Source organism: Syngnathus scovelli, chromosome 10 (assembly GCF_024217435.2).
Source record: "Syngnathus scovelli strain Florida chromosome 10, RoL_Ssco_1.2, whole genome shotgun sequence".
Lineage (NCBI taxonomy): Eukaryota > Metazoa > Chordata > Actinopteri > Syngnathiformes > Syngnathidae > Syngnathus > Syngnathus scovelli.
Genome location: NC_090856.1, coordinates 1620660 through 1637510, shown reverse-complemented (window position 1 = coordinate 1637510; position 16851 = coordinate 1620660). Strand labels below are relative to the sequence as shown.

The 16851-nt window shown below is 39.6% G+C and overlaps 2 protein-coding genes across 3 annotated transcripts in view; both read right to left on the bottom strand.

Moving 5' to 3' along the window:
* rabgap1l (RAB GTPase activating protein 1-like) overlaps positions 1-9819 on the bottom strand; it is a 39943-nt gene extending 30124 nt beyond the window's left edge. Inside the window, exons 1-13 of one of the 2 annotated variants that reach the window (XM_049728995.1) lie at positions 9692-9819; positions 7967-8178; positions 7328-7499; positions 6845-7058; positions 6200-6374; positions 5954-6111; positions 5759-5869; positions 5002-5068; positions 4698-4800; positions 4304-4470; positions 3086-3218; positions 675-768; positions 38-188 (exon numbers count right to left, since the gene is read on the bottom strand). In XM_049728995.1, coding sequence (XP_049584952.1) covers positions 38-188; positions 675-768; positions 3086-3218; positions 4304-4470; positions 4698-4800; positions 5002-5068; positions 5759-5869; positions 5954-6111; positions 6200-6374; positions 6845-7058; positions 7328-7499; positions 7967-8104 — 1683 coding nt within the window. In that variant the 5' untranslated portion in view covers positions 8105-8178; positions 9692-9819. The remainder of the gene's footprint in view (positions 1-37; positions 189-674; positions 769-3085; positions 3219-4303; positions 4471-4697; positions 4801-5001; positions 5069-5758; positions 5870-5953; positions 6112-6199; positions 6375-6844; positions 7059-7327; positions 7500-7966; positions 8179-9691) is intronic. The other variant, XM_049729003.1, reaches the window with a different exon arrangement.
* Positions 9820-9931: 112 nt separating this feature from the next.
* LOC125974170 (protein FAM163A) lies at positions 9932-16849 on the bottom strand. Its single transcript, XM_049729102.2, has 6 exons — positions 16709-16849; positions 15940-16026; positions 12815-12917; positions 12089-12198; positions 11569-11683; positions 9932-11496 (listed from the first exon to the last, which is right to left on the bottom strand). Exons 5-6 carry the CDS (start codon positions 11659-11661, stop codon positions 11098-11100), a joined length of 492 nt encoding a protein of 163 aa, XP_049585059.1. The 5' UTR covers positions 11662-11683; positions 12089-12198; positions 12815-12917; positions 15940-16026; positions 16709-16849; the 3' UTR covers positions 9932-11097.
* Positions 16850-16851: the final 2 nt, after the last annotated feature.

Sequence of the window (16851 nt, the reverse complement as noted above, 5' to 3'; positions counted from 1 at the left end):
GTTTGAACTATGACTTTTCTGTCATTCATTTATTTACCTTGGTGATGAGGATGCGATAGTGTTCAAGCAGGTCATGGTTGTCGTGGCAACCGGCCAGCAGCTGCCATACTTCAGCTCTCAGCGGCTCTGGAATGCCACTACGGACCAATGGGTGCAAACCCTTTGGACGAGTGGACAGGTTCCCATGCCTAAAATATATGTACAGTATTACTTCAAAAGCACAGTGGAAGAGCTTTTTTTTTTTTTTTTTACTACTATTGTATATTAGCAGTTTATTTTTCATATACGTACAAACGTGTCTATAAGAGGCAATGCATTCGTAAAACTGGATTTTACAAACCGTCATTGTATTCGTGTGATGAGATTTACTTTGTATACGATCCTATCTATATTCAAGCATGCATGATTAACAACCACATTCATGGCTTGACAAAAAAAAAAACATGACAAGGACCTTAATTAATGATTCATGATTTTCATTAGTGATATTCTGACATCTGACAATTGCAACAGTAATTTAAAATAAATCAAGGCAGTTTAAATCAAAGCGTGACAATTCAAACTGAAAATGTGTGCTAGAATATTAAGACCCCAAACATGCATTTTTTTAAAACTCATTTAGTACCAATGACAGATATTAATTGGGTTGGCAGCGAATGAGTTAAGCTCCTTACCATCGAGTGAGAATTGCTCCCCACAACTCCAGAATTTTCTCAGGACAATCTTTGGAAACATCTCCCGTCCCGCTGGAGATTTCACTGTCACTGTCTACATACAACACAAATGGGGGACCACAGAAGATTTATTAGAGATTTGTCTCCAATAGTGACCTTGATGTCTGTGACGTTTGGCCAAATGACAAGACAAAAGTCAATCCGAGATCTCGTGCTAAGCATTTCAATTGTGCCTTTGTGTTCCCAGCACGCTATTTAATAGGGGTTGGAGTGTTTCGACTGGGCCTACACATTCCATTATCGTAATGGGCGCCCATCTGGCGCTTTGCATTGCAAAACACTTGTGCGTACTGTAGATGCAGCCTGCCTGCCTGTCTAGCTCCCGGGCCGGTTCTGCTGGTGGACAGACGGATTCCCACACATAAAGCACCCACTAGAACATAAACAGAGTCTAGTCGAGTGTATGTGCGGCATTTAGACTTGCACGTGCGGCCCTGGATATGGCTGGAATATCACATTGGTTTAATACATTCACACAATTTAATGCGGAAATGAAAAATCATGGAGAATTTACTTTTTATACAAATAGTTTTCAAATAGTTACATAAGTGCTTGCTCTTTCATTATGTGGGGAATTAAACAAGCAAGTACTTGTTTGCACAATTTTTACTGGATTATAATGTAAACAATTATATAATTAGAATTACATATAAAGAAGGTAGGATTTTATCAACTGGGCTACATGGAAGCGCTATCATGTCAATGCAACATACATACATATTAGCTTCTTTTTTTTTTTTTTTTGCCAGCATTTGGTGAGTAAAGGCGTTAAAACCAGGAAGGTGAAACGTGGGAACGCACACAGATTGGTTGCCAGGTGACTCATGGTATAGATACAGATATTCACTTGGCTGAATTGTACAGCACATGTTCCAAAGCAGTGACATTTTCAGGACAACAGAACAATCTAGCAAAAACTGTTGCGTGCATGGTGGCTTTCAAAAAAAAAAAATATTGGTTTATTTTCATGAATTATTATTATTATTATGTCAGTTATTTCTGTGAACACTCGTATTACCTTTCTAATTATCTAGAGATAATAAAAATGTGAATAATAGTGACCAAAATGATCACATCTGTTATTGCTTAAATGAACAATTACAAACAGACACTAGAATAAATGCAAAAAGCTTTATTTGGAATACAAAAGATACAAAATGATCAATCCTATAAATTTTTGCACGGTAGAAATTGTAAATAGCAGCAAGCAAATAGAATTGCCATGCATGCAAGACCTTGCGAAACGTACCGAAAAACATGCTAGCGATATATTAATAACTGCGTTGACGTCCAATTTTGGACATTGATCACGGCGATAAGATTTGCTGTTGCGTCCTCTTCTTCTTCTTCTTCTTTTATGTTTTGTTTCATCTTCTTTCTTTGTTTGCTGTTGGGGTGCCCACTAGATGGGAGAAGCCAAAATAATGACTACCACTCTTCAAGATGCAAACTTTGCAATTTACCTGTAAAAAGATCCCTAACGTCTTCTAAAATTTTTGGAGTGTGCATACATGTGCACATGACATAATTTAACGCTTTTTTTTTTTTCTTTAGTCTCAAAACAAACTCAGCTTTATTTTTATTAATTTTATAAAATTATATATATATGTGTATCTTATGTGTGTATATATATATATATATATATATATATATATATATATATATATATATATATATATATATATATATATATATATATACACACACATATATGTAAATATAATAATGACAGTGGTGTAGAGGGAACCGCAATGAGAAAAAAAATATGTCTCCTTGGGGCACCCTGAAGCCCGCAAGAAGGAAAAAAAATTAATTAAATGTGTGCGCTTCTATTGACTGTGCGGGTATTCATTTTTGGACACAATAAGGCTGACCTCCAACTCCATGTCCCAGAGTGTCTCTATTTTCTCATCTCGAGGAAAGGAGGAGGGAGGGAGGGTTCACAAAGCCTTCTGAATGGCTCCCATATAGTGAAAAGCATCAACTATAGCTTGGGAAGCCAAAGAATGGCTTTCAATAATTGCACATTTGTTGCCTTCTGTAAATACAAGGTGAACCTTTTGAAAACAAGCTATACGCAATAAAAATTCAAAATGCTCCTAACACAAGTACTGTATGATTTTTGAAATAAAAAGTTTGCTCATTACCAGACTGGCACATTGCAAGAACCATGGTGAACAGGAATCAATTGACACAATCGATGATGTTCATCCATTACGTCGATGACTTAATTGAATGTATCTGACACTAAAAAAAAATCATCTAAATGCAAAATCTACTTGACCTAGTTTTGGAATCAGTCCTAATAATTGAGAACAAAGTTTAAGTAGGAGTTAAGTGGCTCCTCTTACCGTCATCCGCCGCCTCGTCCTCTTCAGCGGGTGAGGCCAGTTGTCCTTTGCCTTGATTATTTCTCTCCGCCTCCCTCTGAAGGCTCACCACCTCGTACATAGCATCACTCTGACCTGTCCTCTCCGATGCATGCTGGATCAACACACACAGTAGCGTTAGCGTAACCCTTCAGCATCACAGTGTACGTCCAGAACAATAAATCAAAGTCCACGATTAAAACCAAAGACACGCCCTTGGGTGTCATAAGCAGGTGAAGTTTATTTCGAGACTATTTACTAAGTGTGCTGCTTTAGCCTCTCGCCTGCAGCTGGTGAAGTAGATCAATGAGCTTTGATGCAGTATTGATCCGGCCCAAGCCCCCGTAACTTCTCGTGCCCTTTTTCAAGACACTGATGAGAAGAAAAATAAATACAATGTAGCAGGTGGCTAGTTTTTTTTTTAGAAAAATTCAAAGAGACATCAAAAATGCATTTGCTTTTTTTATGACTTCAATAAGTGTGAAAAGGCCGGTTTGATGTTAGTGTAAATAAATACACTTGAGAATCCCGCTGTCTCGTGACTTTGCAAGAAATAAAATCATGTAATGTTTGCCAATCATATTTTATGAATTATTATATTCAAAAAATATTTTATGGGAAAATAGGACAATATAATCCTACATTTTATATGTACTACATGTGAGCACCTGATAGGCAGCTTCCATAAATAAATACATAAATAAATATCTAAATAAAGTCAAATAAAAAATCCCTCCCCCAGCCACACACAATATTATCTTTTAATAAGCTCTTAACCAGTGCACCAGTCTTCCGTTTACTCAGGAGATAACTCCGTAGGCAATCAGGCGTACGAGTCAGACTGCCGCCGTTAATTACCAACACGCCAATAATGAGAAAGAGCCACTTATTAGCCAGCTACAATGGAAAGCTTCCCCACACTCTGCTGCCTTGCCAGTTCCCTAATGGATTACTAGAGTAGATCTGTAGTTTTTTTTTTCTTTCTTCCTCCATACTAAATCAGAAGAAGCTGGCTGGTCATCGCTTGTCACCTTTTGATCAAAGTTGTGAGTTATTGCGAGGAAGGTGACATTTAAATAACCGTTTTCTTTTTTTTTGCAGAACTCATCAAAGCAGCATATTGCCATCACTTTTAGAAACATTTAGAAATATAGAACAGACACTTTTGTTATTTTCATTTTTTTCCACGTGTGAACATACCTGTCCAAGTTTGAGGTAAAAGGTCTCGCTGAAGGTCTTTCGGCTGAAGTACCAGAAACGTTCGTTTGAGGGATAAACCCGGACCAAAGTTTCCATCAGGAAGCGAACTGGTTCCACCACCTCTGTGACGACCAAGTCTACTGCCACCGTCATGTAGGCTTGCTTATCTGCACCAGACAATATATTGCTAGCCATTACACCACACTTAAAAAAACAATATTAGGGAAAAAAAAAAAAGTACATTGCATGATAACGTACAACTGATTATTGTACAGTGATCAAATAATATTTTCCCACTTTTTTTCCCCATTTGAAATTCATGTCCAGGATGTGCATTAGAAATGATTATTAATCCACTCAAAGTGTTTTTATGGTTGCAGATATTTGTCAAAACCTTTTGGCGTGTCTTCATTGAGGGCCTGGAAGGCTGCAATATTGGGGTTCCATGTTCCTGTGATCACATAGGCTTTTCCATCAGAAGTCTTTCCCATCGTCTCCTGGGTAGGAAAGTGATGGTGAGATGTTTCATTAATAACCACTGTGTGTTATTAAACTGACCGCAATGCTTTGTAGTGTCAGTAGAACAAACAAAGCGCACATGTAGGTAGTCGAATATCCTATGCAGTATTCCATATGCATAATCATTCAACAACTCGTACTCATAATTCAAAAATGCCCAACTGCAATGCAAGACTCACCATGTCTAGCAGATGCATGTCGCTATTGCAAACCTTCTGGCCTGGACTTAGTAGCATTCCAAAACACCTATAAAAGAAGACAGGAGCTTTATGCATGTTGGAATAAGTACAGACTTTTTATTATTATTATTATATTTTATTATTCCCTAACATATTTACAGTACTACAATCATTCTCAAACAGCATTTAAATTTCCATCCATAAGTGCTGCAATTTCCACAAGGTGCAAATTGCTCCTCAAGTTCAGAGCGCCACCCTGTGGTTAGCAAAGAGATATCTCAAAATTACAGTATTTACAAACCTATTGAATAACATTTAAGATACAGTTTCGAATAGAAAGCACAATTCAAGCAGATTGAGCAATTGGTTTCATGTTGGATTCAAAATCCATAGAAAACAAAAATGTTTAGACAATACCAAGGGATGAAGCATACTGTAAAATGACGCAACAAAAACAAATCGAAACGTCCACTGGCTGAGAAGATAAAAGGCCAGGTGCTGGTGAGGAAAATTGGAGGTAAGTGACTGGGAAGGCAGAGTGTGTATGTGTGTATGTGTGTGTGTGTTGGGGGGGGGTGACCTAGTTCTTTGGTGCAGCCATTCGGTCTCAGTGTATGAGTGCAATAACAAGGGCTGCGGGAAGTTGCAGGAATTGGTTCACGCAAAAGGAGTCTGTCAAGGAATTACACTACGGCAATTTCAGGTGGAGCTGACACATAAGACCGCCCGCCGGCCCGCCGGCCCGCCCGCCTCTCACCTCTCAATCACCAGCTCCTTGTTGCTAATTTGCTGCACTGTAATCACAACTTTCTTCGGAACATTCTGTCGCAGTTTGAAGTACAATTTGTCTCTGTCCTTGGGAACCGGACTGTGAAAAACAAAAAGAGACACACCGGGGTTATTATTAAACATAATTCAAGTGTGTATTCATTTTTACATGCTGGCAAAATACCTGAAATTTCCCTTGCCGTCATCTTCCTTAATTTCCAGGGTGACAGTGAAGATAAAGAGGTTACTGTCAAGAGGACTCAACAGCGGCGTCTCTCTGATATCGGTCGGCCGCGAAGAGCGGCGAAAGGCTGTCGAGAAACTGTACAGGATTCGACTGACCTACATGGGAAAAGGTAAGAGAAGATCATATTTGCACGGAAATATATAGAAATATCTTTGGTGAAGAAGTGATACAAATATTGCTTACGGCCTCCTGGATGTGGCAGGCGAAGACGTGAATTTGGAAGACCTCGGAGCTCCGATAACTCTCGGTGAAGCAAAAGCTGTCGCTTTCCACCGACCCGTCGCGTCCGCGGGCACAAAACAACACCTTGTAAATGGGAAAGGAGAAAATCTCTGTGCCCGATGCCTGGTCCACAACCCTGAAAAAAAGCGATCGGAAAATATATTCATTACCATCATTTTTGGTGATCATTGAAATCAGAGTTAATCAAACGATTATTTACTTTGTGGTACAATACAAGAAAAATGAAGGAAACAAAAAAAAATATATAATATAAAATATTAATTATTTTAAAATTTAAAAAAGGTGCAAACGTAAGTATAATTTTCTTGTATAAAAAAAAACAGGAATAATAACAATAATCATTTGTTCCTTTATGATGATTTTGTAGTCATGGAATGTAATTTAAACTCATTTCATTTGGATTAATTGCACAATTTTCTAAATTGTCTTAATTCTTATCAAGTCAGTGCCCTGAACTGACCTAAAAGCTCAATGCTTTGCAACTTTGCACTCTGGAAAAAAAAATAAAAAAATCTCCATGGCAGAGGCAATGTGGTAGAATGAAGTTGACCTTTTTTTTTCCCTTTCTTTAACCAAATGGCTTACCTCACAGAACCTTCTGGTCCACAGGGTACATGCAGAGTGACAGGGATAGGGATGGCACTGTCGGCCCGCAAGGTAGCCATGGCTCTCTGCGCTTCGGCTTCATCACGAGGAGCCTTGACGCAAGTGCTGCCCAAGTAAGACAGCTTATTGAACTGCACGCTGTCTTCCTCTTGAATGGCGGGGCTCGCTGGCGCTGGACAAGGTGATGTTATCTCTGGAGGATGGAGGACATAGTATAAGCTGTCTTTCATTATTGTCAGTCACAATTGACTGCTATGGAGCTGTGAAGAGAAGTAGGAGCTCCACTAAAGTTAAGAGAATGGCACGGGATGTTAGAGAAAACTTCACAAACAGGAAGCAGAACAATGGGCGAGGGAGAACTTCCACTGCTGACTGGCTTTTATTTGCCAATTTCCTCTCACTTCACTCAGCATTAGGGAAGCACTGGTGATGTTTGTGGAGAAGTCCACCGGGCAACACTACCTGGCGGTTGTATCTCCAGGACTTCTGGGTTGCTGTGCTTCTCCATCTCTTCCACGCTACTTTTCTCCACTTTCTCGTCATCGTCGTCGTCGTCATCATCCAGCACCTCCTCCATTGCTTTCTCCAGCTGCTCACTACCGTTCCAAGACATCTGGTGGAGGAAGGACCATGACTATTAAAGTAGGGGGTCAGCACATAAAAGGAGAAGAACATAGACCATGAAGAAGAACATGGAGCTTCCTGGATTGTGTGAATAATTTATACTAAGGCCATGTTAGCTACTCTTTAAAAAGTTGGTTCACTCAAAACAGACAATTGGAAAAACAATGCTATAATTTAGTTTTTTTATTACTTCCCAATGAAGTGTGTTTTGGTGGAAATTATTGACCAATCCAAAGTGTAAATTCCAAATTCCCACAATGTTGGACTAATAAAGGTTATCTTATCTCATTTTATGACGACTCCGCCCCTCTATTTGCTATTGTTATTAGCCGGAAACTAATTGAGGATAACAATGACACAAAACCTTTTGTTTAAAAAAAAAAAAAAAGAAATCACGACAAGGTTTTACCTGCTCCAACGTTTTACCAAAGACAAAGTACCAAATATTTTTCAAAAGCTAATCAACGTATTTCTGACCTTGAGCTTGGGTTTTCCCTCAGAGCCTTGAGGCGACCCAGTGGCACCAGGCTGAACCAGAACAAACTCCTCGCTGGTGACGGTGGCCACTGACTCTGTGGAACTGCTGACTTTCCGCAGAGAGGAGCTGTCATCCATGGCTGACTCTTCTCAGGAAGTGCAGGGGAGTCCAGAGTCGAATCTCTCCCCTTTCCTCCCCACTTCAGCCACTCCTGGATCAAAAATACAAGCTTGTGTTACAACTTAAAAGATATATTTGGACTTTTAAAACTTCTTCTATACATGGAAATGTTTGTTCCTTCGATTCAGACATGCACACAAAGGCATGGACAGCAACCATGTCATGTGCTCCAATCATACTTATTGAATTACAGCAAGTAGCATGAACAATCGAAGCAAATAAAGCCACAGAGAATCAAACCAATAGCGCAAATGTTGGAAAAATGTGCATAATTACCTTTTCCAGCCAACTACAACACTTACTAAAATACACAAATACGTCACATTTGACATATTTTATGGCAGCAATATCCTGCACGTCACGTCAAAATGATTTTACAGCAGCGCTGATGTCATAGCTGCATTTGTTGTTACTATTGTATGTGGAATGCATATTAATAATTAATACTGAACTGAAGTCAACTTGCTGGTAGAAAAGTGTCTAAGTTAGCACCCGGTTATTATACAAACCGTAGTCTGCTCCGACAGCACAGCGACCAAAGGGCCGCTTACTTAGAGTGGAAACACTGTGTAGTCGTTGCTCATGATTTAAAGCTAGGCAACACCAAAATAAACTGAAGTAATATGTGACATTGCATCAGGCAGGGAGAAAATGCCTGCGGGTTTGTGAGGCAGTGACAATCCCAACACTGAAGTTTCTACACATCTGATGGAGAAACTTGACAAATTTTCTTTTGCACTTTTCTTTATTTATTACAAATGAATTCTAAATCAACCAATCTTGTTTTAGGTTGCATCCCTATTGTTTACTGTAGATAAATGACTACCAACATACTGTACAGTAAATGGAAAATGCTGTTGTGGCAACCTGTATTATGCACTGATCCAAAAGCCCAAGCAGATATTGACATTGCAGGTGAGCAAATAACAGAACAATGTGCACCTCACTTTCAAACCAAAGAAGAATCTAGACAAAGGAAAAGTATGTGTCCCAAAAATGATTTCAACATTTATAAGCGTGACCAAGTATTGTCAACAGCACGGACATCTTGGCCAAACTTCCCTTTGCATCATCAGCAGCATTTGAAGATGCAATCTAAGTGGGAAATAAAGTGCACTTAGCACAGGTCAATCAGGAACAGGCTCCTCGAGTTTAACAATCCAGCCAATGCAACATTAGCCAGCGTGAAGCTACCCTCTCTAATCCTTCTCCTCTCCACGAGAGTGCCAGATTTAAAACCGTTTAACAGTTGCAGAGCTGCAGATGTGCACCAGGATGTGAGCACAGGTAAGTGCAAACTAATCAGGAAGTTGCAACCAGTGCCAGGTTACTAAATGCTAGCTTTCATCGAAGCTAACGTCCTGCTAACGCCACCCATCTCGAACGAAGTCCAAAACATTGGCTCCTTTTGGGAAGGGCGACAGACAACACCCAAAGCGGGCAGCAGAAGAAAATAAACAAGGAATTCCACATTTTAAATACGTCAAAACGTCATGCAGTCACTGAAATACGTGCATTTGTTGACAAACAAGCTGTCAACTTACTTGCGTGAAAAGATGACGAGTTCCCTGCTAGCTGTCAAGAGTTCGCCGAAGATCGTATGTACAGACAGGACGTATCACTCGATGAGCTAACTACACGCTTTCCGGCCTGTTGTGTGCTGATGCGCATGCGCACTCGCTTCGGTTCAAGCGTGGACGTGGACGTGTATATATATATATAAAAAAAAATACATTCTCAGAATGTTATTAATTACAATCATTAAAAATAATCACACACATTCATTCCAAGCATTTACAAATCTTTATTTGTCAAAATGTATAACTGTCAAATACTACTGTACATATGTATGTCTATTTCTTTTTTAAATCAACATTTCAAAATATTTTTTTGTTCCATTTAACTAGTAGCTACTGGAACAATTAGGTAGGTAGGTGATATAATAGGTGAAGGATTTTTTTTTGTAACAAAAGTTTTTTTCCTGACATTCTGTATTGACCTTTATAAACACGAGACTTTTCACATTGATTTGAGTAATGACTTTATACATCTGCCCTTGCTCATAGAAATAAAATAAATGATTCTTTTGTTTTTGTAAATATGGATGAAGCTACGCAAAAACAAAGCTGCTGTTATTAATGGTGTCATTTTTTTTTACTGAGGAAAATGTGTATACTCCAAAATTGTATATACCACAAAAAGATTGTTGATCACAAACAAAGATGGGATCTAAATAGTGGATGTTCTCACAATGTGACAAGAAACAACACCACTGTGTTCAACTTAATGAATCAACATGAGAGTAATAGCAGAAGAGAAAAAAGAAGTTACTCTCCTCGTCGAAACACGTCCATCTGAAAACACAAATATCTTTGTTGTAAAACTTTTTGCATTGCCAGCAAAGACTAATGGCAAGTAATATTCAGCAGAAAAATTACACCATACCATAAAAGAAAAGTCGTCTACTGATGTGATTGCTTCCTCCACTTATGTTGTCATATAAAAAATGACTTGAAGATACGAAGCTAAAAATACTCCAATGTTCTTTAAAATACACGCACAAAATGGAAGCTCAGTAATTCACCAAGCAAACCAGTGATTCACTCTTTACTGCAGCTCACATACTCATGATGATGTGGCAATAAGCTAAGATCATGACATCACCAGTGAGTCTTAAATCATCTTGCATAGAGACAGAAACTCTTTTAAATTTCACCATGCACTGATACGTAAGATCCAGAAAATGTATACTGTAGGTAGGTAGGATGATGTTTTGGACAGATATGTAAACGCTACTTTAGGTCAGATAGCCCTCGCTCAATGAAGTCAATTAACAGTCACATGACAGTGTCGTTTATAAGCATACACTGCACAAAAAATAAAGTTAGTACAATAAATGAATCCACCATAATAAAGCGTCCATGAAGATGCTGCGCTTCTGGCCGCAGTGTCACACTTGTGTGCTGATGGCTCGAGTGTTGGTGTAGAAATCAGGTGCTCTGCTCCGTGGAGCCTCCCTCAGCAGGGATCCTTCCACGACGGGCAGCGGCATGACCAGCGCCTGGTTCTCGTAATGCGTGGGCATATACGTGACCCGCTCGCCTCCGTTGCGCATCTCATTAGCGCTCCGGATGAAGAAGGGCGAGTCGTACGGGGAGCAGGAGGGGCAATAGCGGCCGCGTCCCGCTGCGGCTTTCCTGGGTTTGGACGATGGAGGTGGCTGGAGGGGTGAAAGTGACAGCGGGGTGCTGAAGGTCCCATCCAAGCCGGAGATGCTGCAGGTGTTGCATTCAAAGTGTTGTAGAGAGTTGGAGCCGCTGTCTGAGCCATTCTTCTTACAGCAGTAGTACTGAAGAAGAAATCAGATATCAACACAAAAACATTTCCAGATGTCCAAATGAAAAGGGAGAAGGTGGTGTACCTGGAGTCTACAGTAGCAGAGCACAGCTATGATACACAGAAGTATCACTGTGGCCAGTATTCCTCCAGTTATGACAACAGTTCCAGCTGTCATCCGACCAGCTCTCCATCAAACTCTGACAAAAGGTACAAGAAACATCAAGTTAACAATTGCCTTTGTGCAATTTGTTGTGTGAATGCTGTTTCGATTTTAAATTGCCCAGCAGCTACTTGACAGTTCTGAGGTGATGGATTCAAATATTAGCATTTTTTTTTCAAAGGTCAGCAGAGATAGGCTCCAGTTCACGTACGTTCCTAATGAGGTCAAGCAATATGGAAAATGAAAGGATGGATCTATACATAGTATGGAATCCTGTTTATGTATTATTTAATGATGTATGGTTTGCATTTGCACTTATATTCTGCATTATTCATACCTCATACACTAACCCACTTATTTTCTCAAAAACACAGTGCCCTCCAAAAGGGAAGGGAAATGATTTAGTTTTGTTGTAAACTGAGGACATTTAGATTTCACTCACATCAGAAGAGTGTCCCTGGGTAACTGGAAGTTTCACGGTTAACTGAAGCTCAGCTCAGAGGTTAGCGTGCTGTGGTCCCGCCCCTGGATGAACACGCTTCATGGACATTTCTGTGGACAGAACAATTATTGGAGTTTTGTTTTATTGATGTCATCTAAATGTCATTTTCTCAATTTCCACAAGGTGGCAGTAAGGGACAGAAACTGGCCATATAAGAGCACAGTGATAGGGAAAGAGGAGGACCAAAAGGAACAAAAGAACAGGGAGAGAGGCAAATGATGCAAGATTATGAAGAAAGATGAAAGTTCAAAATTGTTTCACAGCAACAGTCACATTCATACTGTAAATGGACTAAGATTACTCATGGGAAGAGGAAATAAAATGGAGCAGGAAGAATCCACTCACAATCCAAAGCATACCACATCATTTGAAAAATCATTATTACATGCAATCTGTTGAAATGCAAACATTACTTTATAGCAGTGGGTCATTAGCTTTGTCTAATGGTTGGTGAAAGGACAACAGAGAACAATTAACACCAAAAGTCTTGAGCTCTCTCAGACTGTGACTTTGCTGCATGAAACACAGACGGGATCTGCTTAAAATTTCCCTGCTGAGGCCCCAAAATTTTTTTTTAAAAAAGCATTCACATCCACCACAGGCCTCGTATCTGCATCAGTACACCACAGGCGCTGGGTTAATGTTTCTGTCAGATGGCACTTTTACCTTCAATTATTTGTGGAGAACAAATAGCAGACTCCCTTCGACATCATCCAGCATTAGAACTCTCTGGAAAGGCTGCAATCTCAGAGCCAAGTCACCAAGCAACCTGTCAGAAATAATGGATGTATTTAGAATTTAGGTTCATAAAGTACTCGGAGACCTAATTCCATTTTTATGTTTTGGATCAGTTTATGTGTGTGTGTGTGTGTGTGTGTGTGTGTGTGTGTGTGTGTGTGTGTGTGTGGGTATCCATGAGCCAGCACGCAAAGGCCCATTTGCACACTCATGCAAGATGAGCAAAAACAGAAGGCGGCTGAGTCCAGATTCCAGTGGCCCTTGATCCCACGTATAGACAATACCCTTGACACATGCACATTGTAATTTTGCTGTTTTGATGTCAATCAAATTAATGAGCAATACCCCCCCCTCCCCTCCCTAAAAGCCAATCCCTTAGCTATTTCTCCCTCTGATGGAATGTTCCCAATGGAGTCATGGCCATCAGTCTTCAGGGGCACCTGAAAGGCCTTGACTCGTCGGAGGGTTTTTAAAAGATTGATTTTTTAATTCCAGCATTCAGCTAGAGTGGCAACCCCTCATCTTATAATATTTTATGCTGCCTTGTTGACAGAAATATATTTAATAATTCCGTCCATCCATGCATCGTTCTCAATGGTATTGTCCTGGAACTATCCCAATCGGCCTTTTGGCAACACAATAGAAGTGTCTAGTAATGACCCATGGGTGGGATCTCCATGAAAAGCAAATTACAGTAGAAAGAGTAAATGCCAAATGAAAGTCCTTAAACAAAGCAGAGCGAATTCTCTTCTATTTAATGGGAATTTTATCTGCAGCTTGCAGCAGCTCAAACAAAGATCTAATCTAGTATGCAGCATTTAAATGAACATAATGAGTTGACTCAGCGCTAGGAAACTCAATACAGAAGCAGACGCAAATTAAATAATAGCATAAATGTTGGAGCTAATTGGATTCCAGGTAATGTGAGCTGACAATAACTGACTGTTATCTCAGTCGTGGTTGCACATGTGGAGCTTTGGCATGGTCACCCAGAAGAGACATGAAACCAAAACTGCTCGGATGTAATTCATCGGCGTTGATGATCGGCATTGTGATCGGGTTTTGCTAACCATTTCTCTACAATGTTTGATGGTGCAGTTTAAGCATTTGCACATTACTAGCATTAGCATTAGCAGTAGTAGTTCAGGGTCTTCTCCACCTCACACTTAAAGTGAGCTAGGACATGTAGACTCCACCTCCCCCTTCCAAATGAATTATCTCCACTAAAAGAGATAAGATTTTCAAATCTGGGAGCATTTCCAAAGCAATGGAAAACCTTAAAAGCAAAGTGACAGATAAAAAATCTTGCTCAAGCTTCTTTCTCTTGCTTCTCAATCAAATAAAGTTTAGTGGCAAGAGACTAGACAAGACTAAAGATCAATCAAATTCAATTACCTGATTCTTCCGCTGGTCATTTATGGCAAAGAATGCAGTGAATGCAAAGAACCACTCCCCAGAATCATCATCTTGGACCAATACACAAACAAAGATGTATGATTAATAGCGGCGCTTAAACAACTTTGTCTTGGGAAGCTAAAGAAAGAGAATTTGATTGTTTCCTCCATCCAAGCTAATGCCGTAAAGTCCAAATTTAAATTGGAGTGAATCATATGATGCAGGCTGCCATCGCCAAGCCTGCCAGCTTCTGATTCAGCTCTTATACTCAGGAACATCAAGTCCAACGCAAACACAACAACAGATTCAAAAGAACAAGACCGATGAAAACACGAGTACACACAAATCTCTGTGATTGAGTGGGGACCAAAGTCAGATAGGATACACCCCAGCACACACACACACGACACTAATGAAGACAAGCGGTATAAAAAAATGGATGGAAAAGATTATGAAAAACAGAACATGATGCAATAGTTCAGCCTCAGCATCAAAGAAAAATGAAGCCTATGTATCCCATAGGGTGAGATATGACAGCTTATGCTAGAAATTTTCCAGAACAGATGTGATTGGATAATAACTTATTTGTCTTGAGACATGATGCAGATAGCAAGGGAGCAGTTACAATATACAGCGACAATATATTATTATTATTATTTTATTTATTATTACTATTATTATTGTAATAATTTCATTCGTGTTGAAATACCATGTTTCATAAATTGGTGATTTCGTTCCATGTGTGATTGGTTGCACAGCATGTTGCCGATCGGGGCTCTGACACACTTTGGTAATTAGCATTAAAAAAAAAAAGTTTAAGCTTCAAACAAAGCTTGCATAAGATCTGTGCTGATGAAGTCAAATAAAGTTAAGGAGTTTCTATATACCAACTTGAGTGGTTGTCTTGGGGGGGTAAAGAAATTGAATTCCATCTCTGAGTATCAAGTTGTTTTCCTTTCTATTCTCATGTGGTTGAGTTAAGAGTAGGAGGATTTCGTGACCGGGGATCCAGAGGATGCTGTACCCAACGGCAACAAGTAAATATTTGATGCATTTCTTTTATCTATCATATTGAATATCTGTGATTCAAATAAGTGATTTTTTTTTATTTGCATTAAGTCTTAACATGAAGTGCAAGCGTGTGAATAAAGGATCATATAGAATGTATATCTTGATTGTGTATGTTCTTCCATTTGTGTGCACAAAAGCACCAATCCAGCCATTTTGAAGCGTCCTCAATAATTTACACGGCACTTTTGAAAGTCTTTGCTCATTTCGAGCTTGTTTTCAATGCGCTACACACTAACCCTCTGTACACACAAATACACAACACAAAGACACTTTGGGCCTAAGGGCAATTTAGTTTCTTTACTTAATAGCATGTGTTGCTCATGTTCTTAGTTACCATTGCTTTTTCTGCAATAATAATTCAGAAAATGGATGGATGGATTTGAATTTATGGTAGCACTTCTGGACATGTTTTGGCTACAGCAAAGCTTTTCTGTGGCTGCGGTGTCACACATGATAGGCCTGAATTGCAGACACCTCTGGGAAATCAGCCCATTTCCTGTTGTATCACTTCTACCAGAAGCGGAGAATTTAAGATGTGTGGCCCGGTCTGTGTGTACGTGTGCGTGTGTGTTGGGGGGGTTATTTACTGTGGCTGTATTTTTGCATCCTCCCTCGGTCAGAAGTGGGTCAGAGCACACCACACCTGCTTTTTCCTCCACAACGTGTTTGCAGACCTGTTGGCACCAACAATCGTAAATGTTAATATTTCTGATGACATATCCTTTTATGGTTATCACAAATTTTGGGTGAGTCACACACTCAGTGATTGAGAAATTAAATAGACAGCCAATAAGAAAGTAACCTAAAGCTTGTATTAATGTCATGGAAATTTGCTGCATAGGAAGAATATACTTTAATGTACTTATTTTCCATCCATCCATTATTGGAGTCACTGATTCAGCATATTCCAGATGACTTTAGTTGAGAGGTGGCGGTGCACACAATTAAGAATTAAATTAACCTAACATGCTTTTGAGGTGTTGAAAGAAGACTATCAAATAAAATGCTGCAGGGGATTTACTGTGGCTGCATAAATTTATGAGGCTATAGACCTGCCACCACCCATTTTTGCTCCTTTAATATATTTTTTTTTTTTTTGGGGGGGGGGGCATATTTGCACACCCAAAGTTCCTGCAGCCTGCATGCTAGTCATTTGGCACCCCCCACATATATATATATTTACATAAGCTACTTACAAATAGATTTTTTTGTTATTTGCATTCCACCAAAACCACAACATATACCTCCATAAAGTAAATTGAAGCACTGAAAAATAAGAGGAAAAAGAAGACAAAATCCAACACTCCAAGAATAAATGCTTTGACTGTTTTGACATTGTCACCGCACACGTCATACCTGAGATGGTTGCTTACATGGCGCGCCGGGTTCTTCTCGGGCCAATCTCGGTGAGGCTGACCAAGTCAAGGCTGCAGCATCCTCGGCAAACAAGCACTGACGCGCACCCAATTATCGCGTCCAAACGGCCCGTCCGCTAAAAG

Coding starts and splice junctions, on each gene's coding strand:
- LOC125974170 (XM_049729102.2), bottom strand. CDS start 11,661: ATGACAGCTGGAACTGTTGTCATAACTGGAGGAATACTGGCCACAGTG. Junction 11,497..11,568: donor TCTGCTACTGTAGACTCCAG/GTACACCACCTT, acceptor TTTCTTCTTCAG/TACTACTGCTGTAAGAAGAA.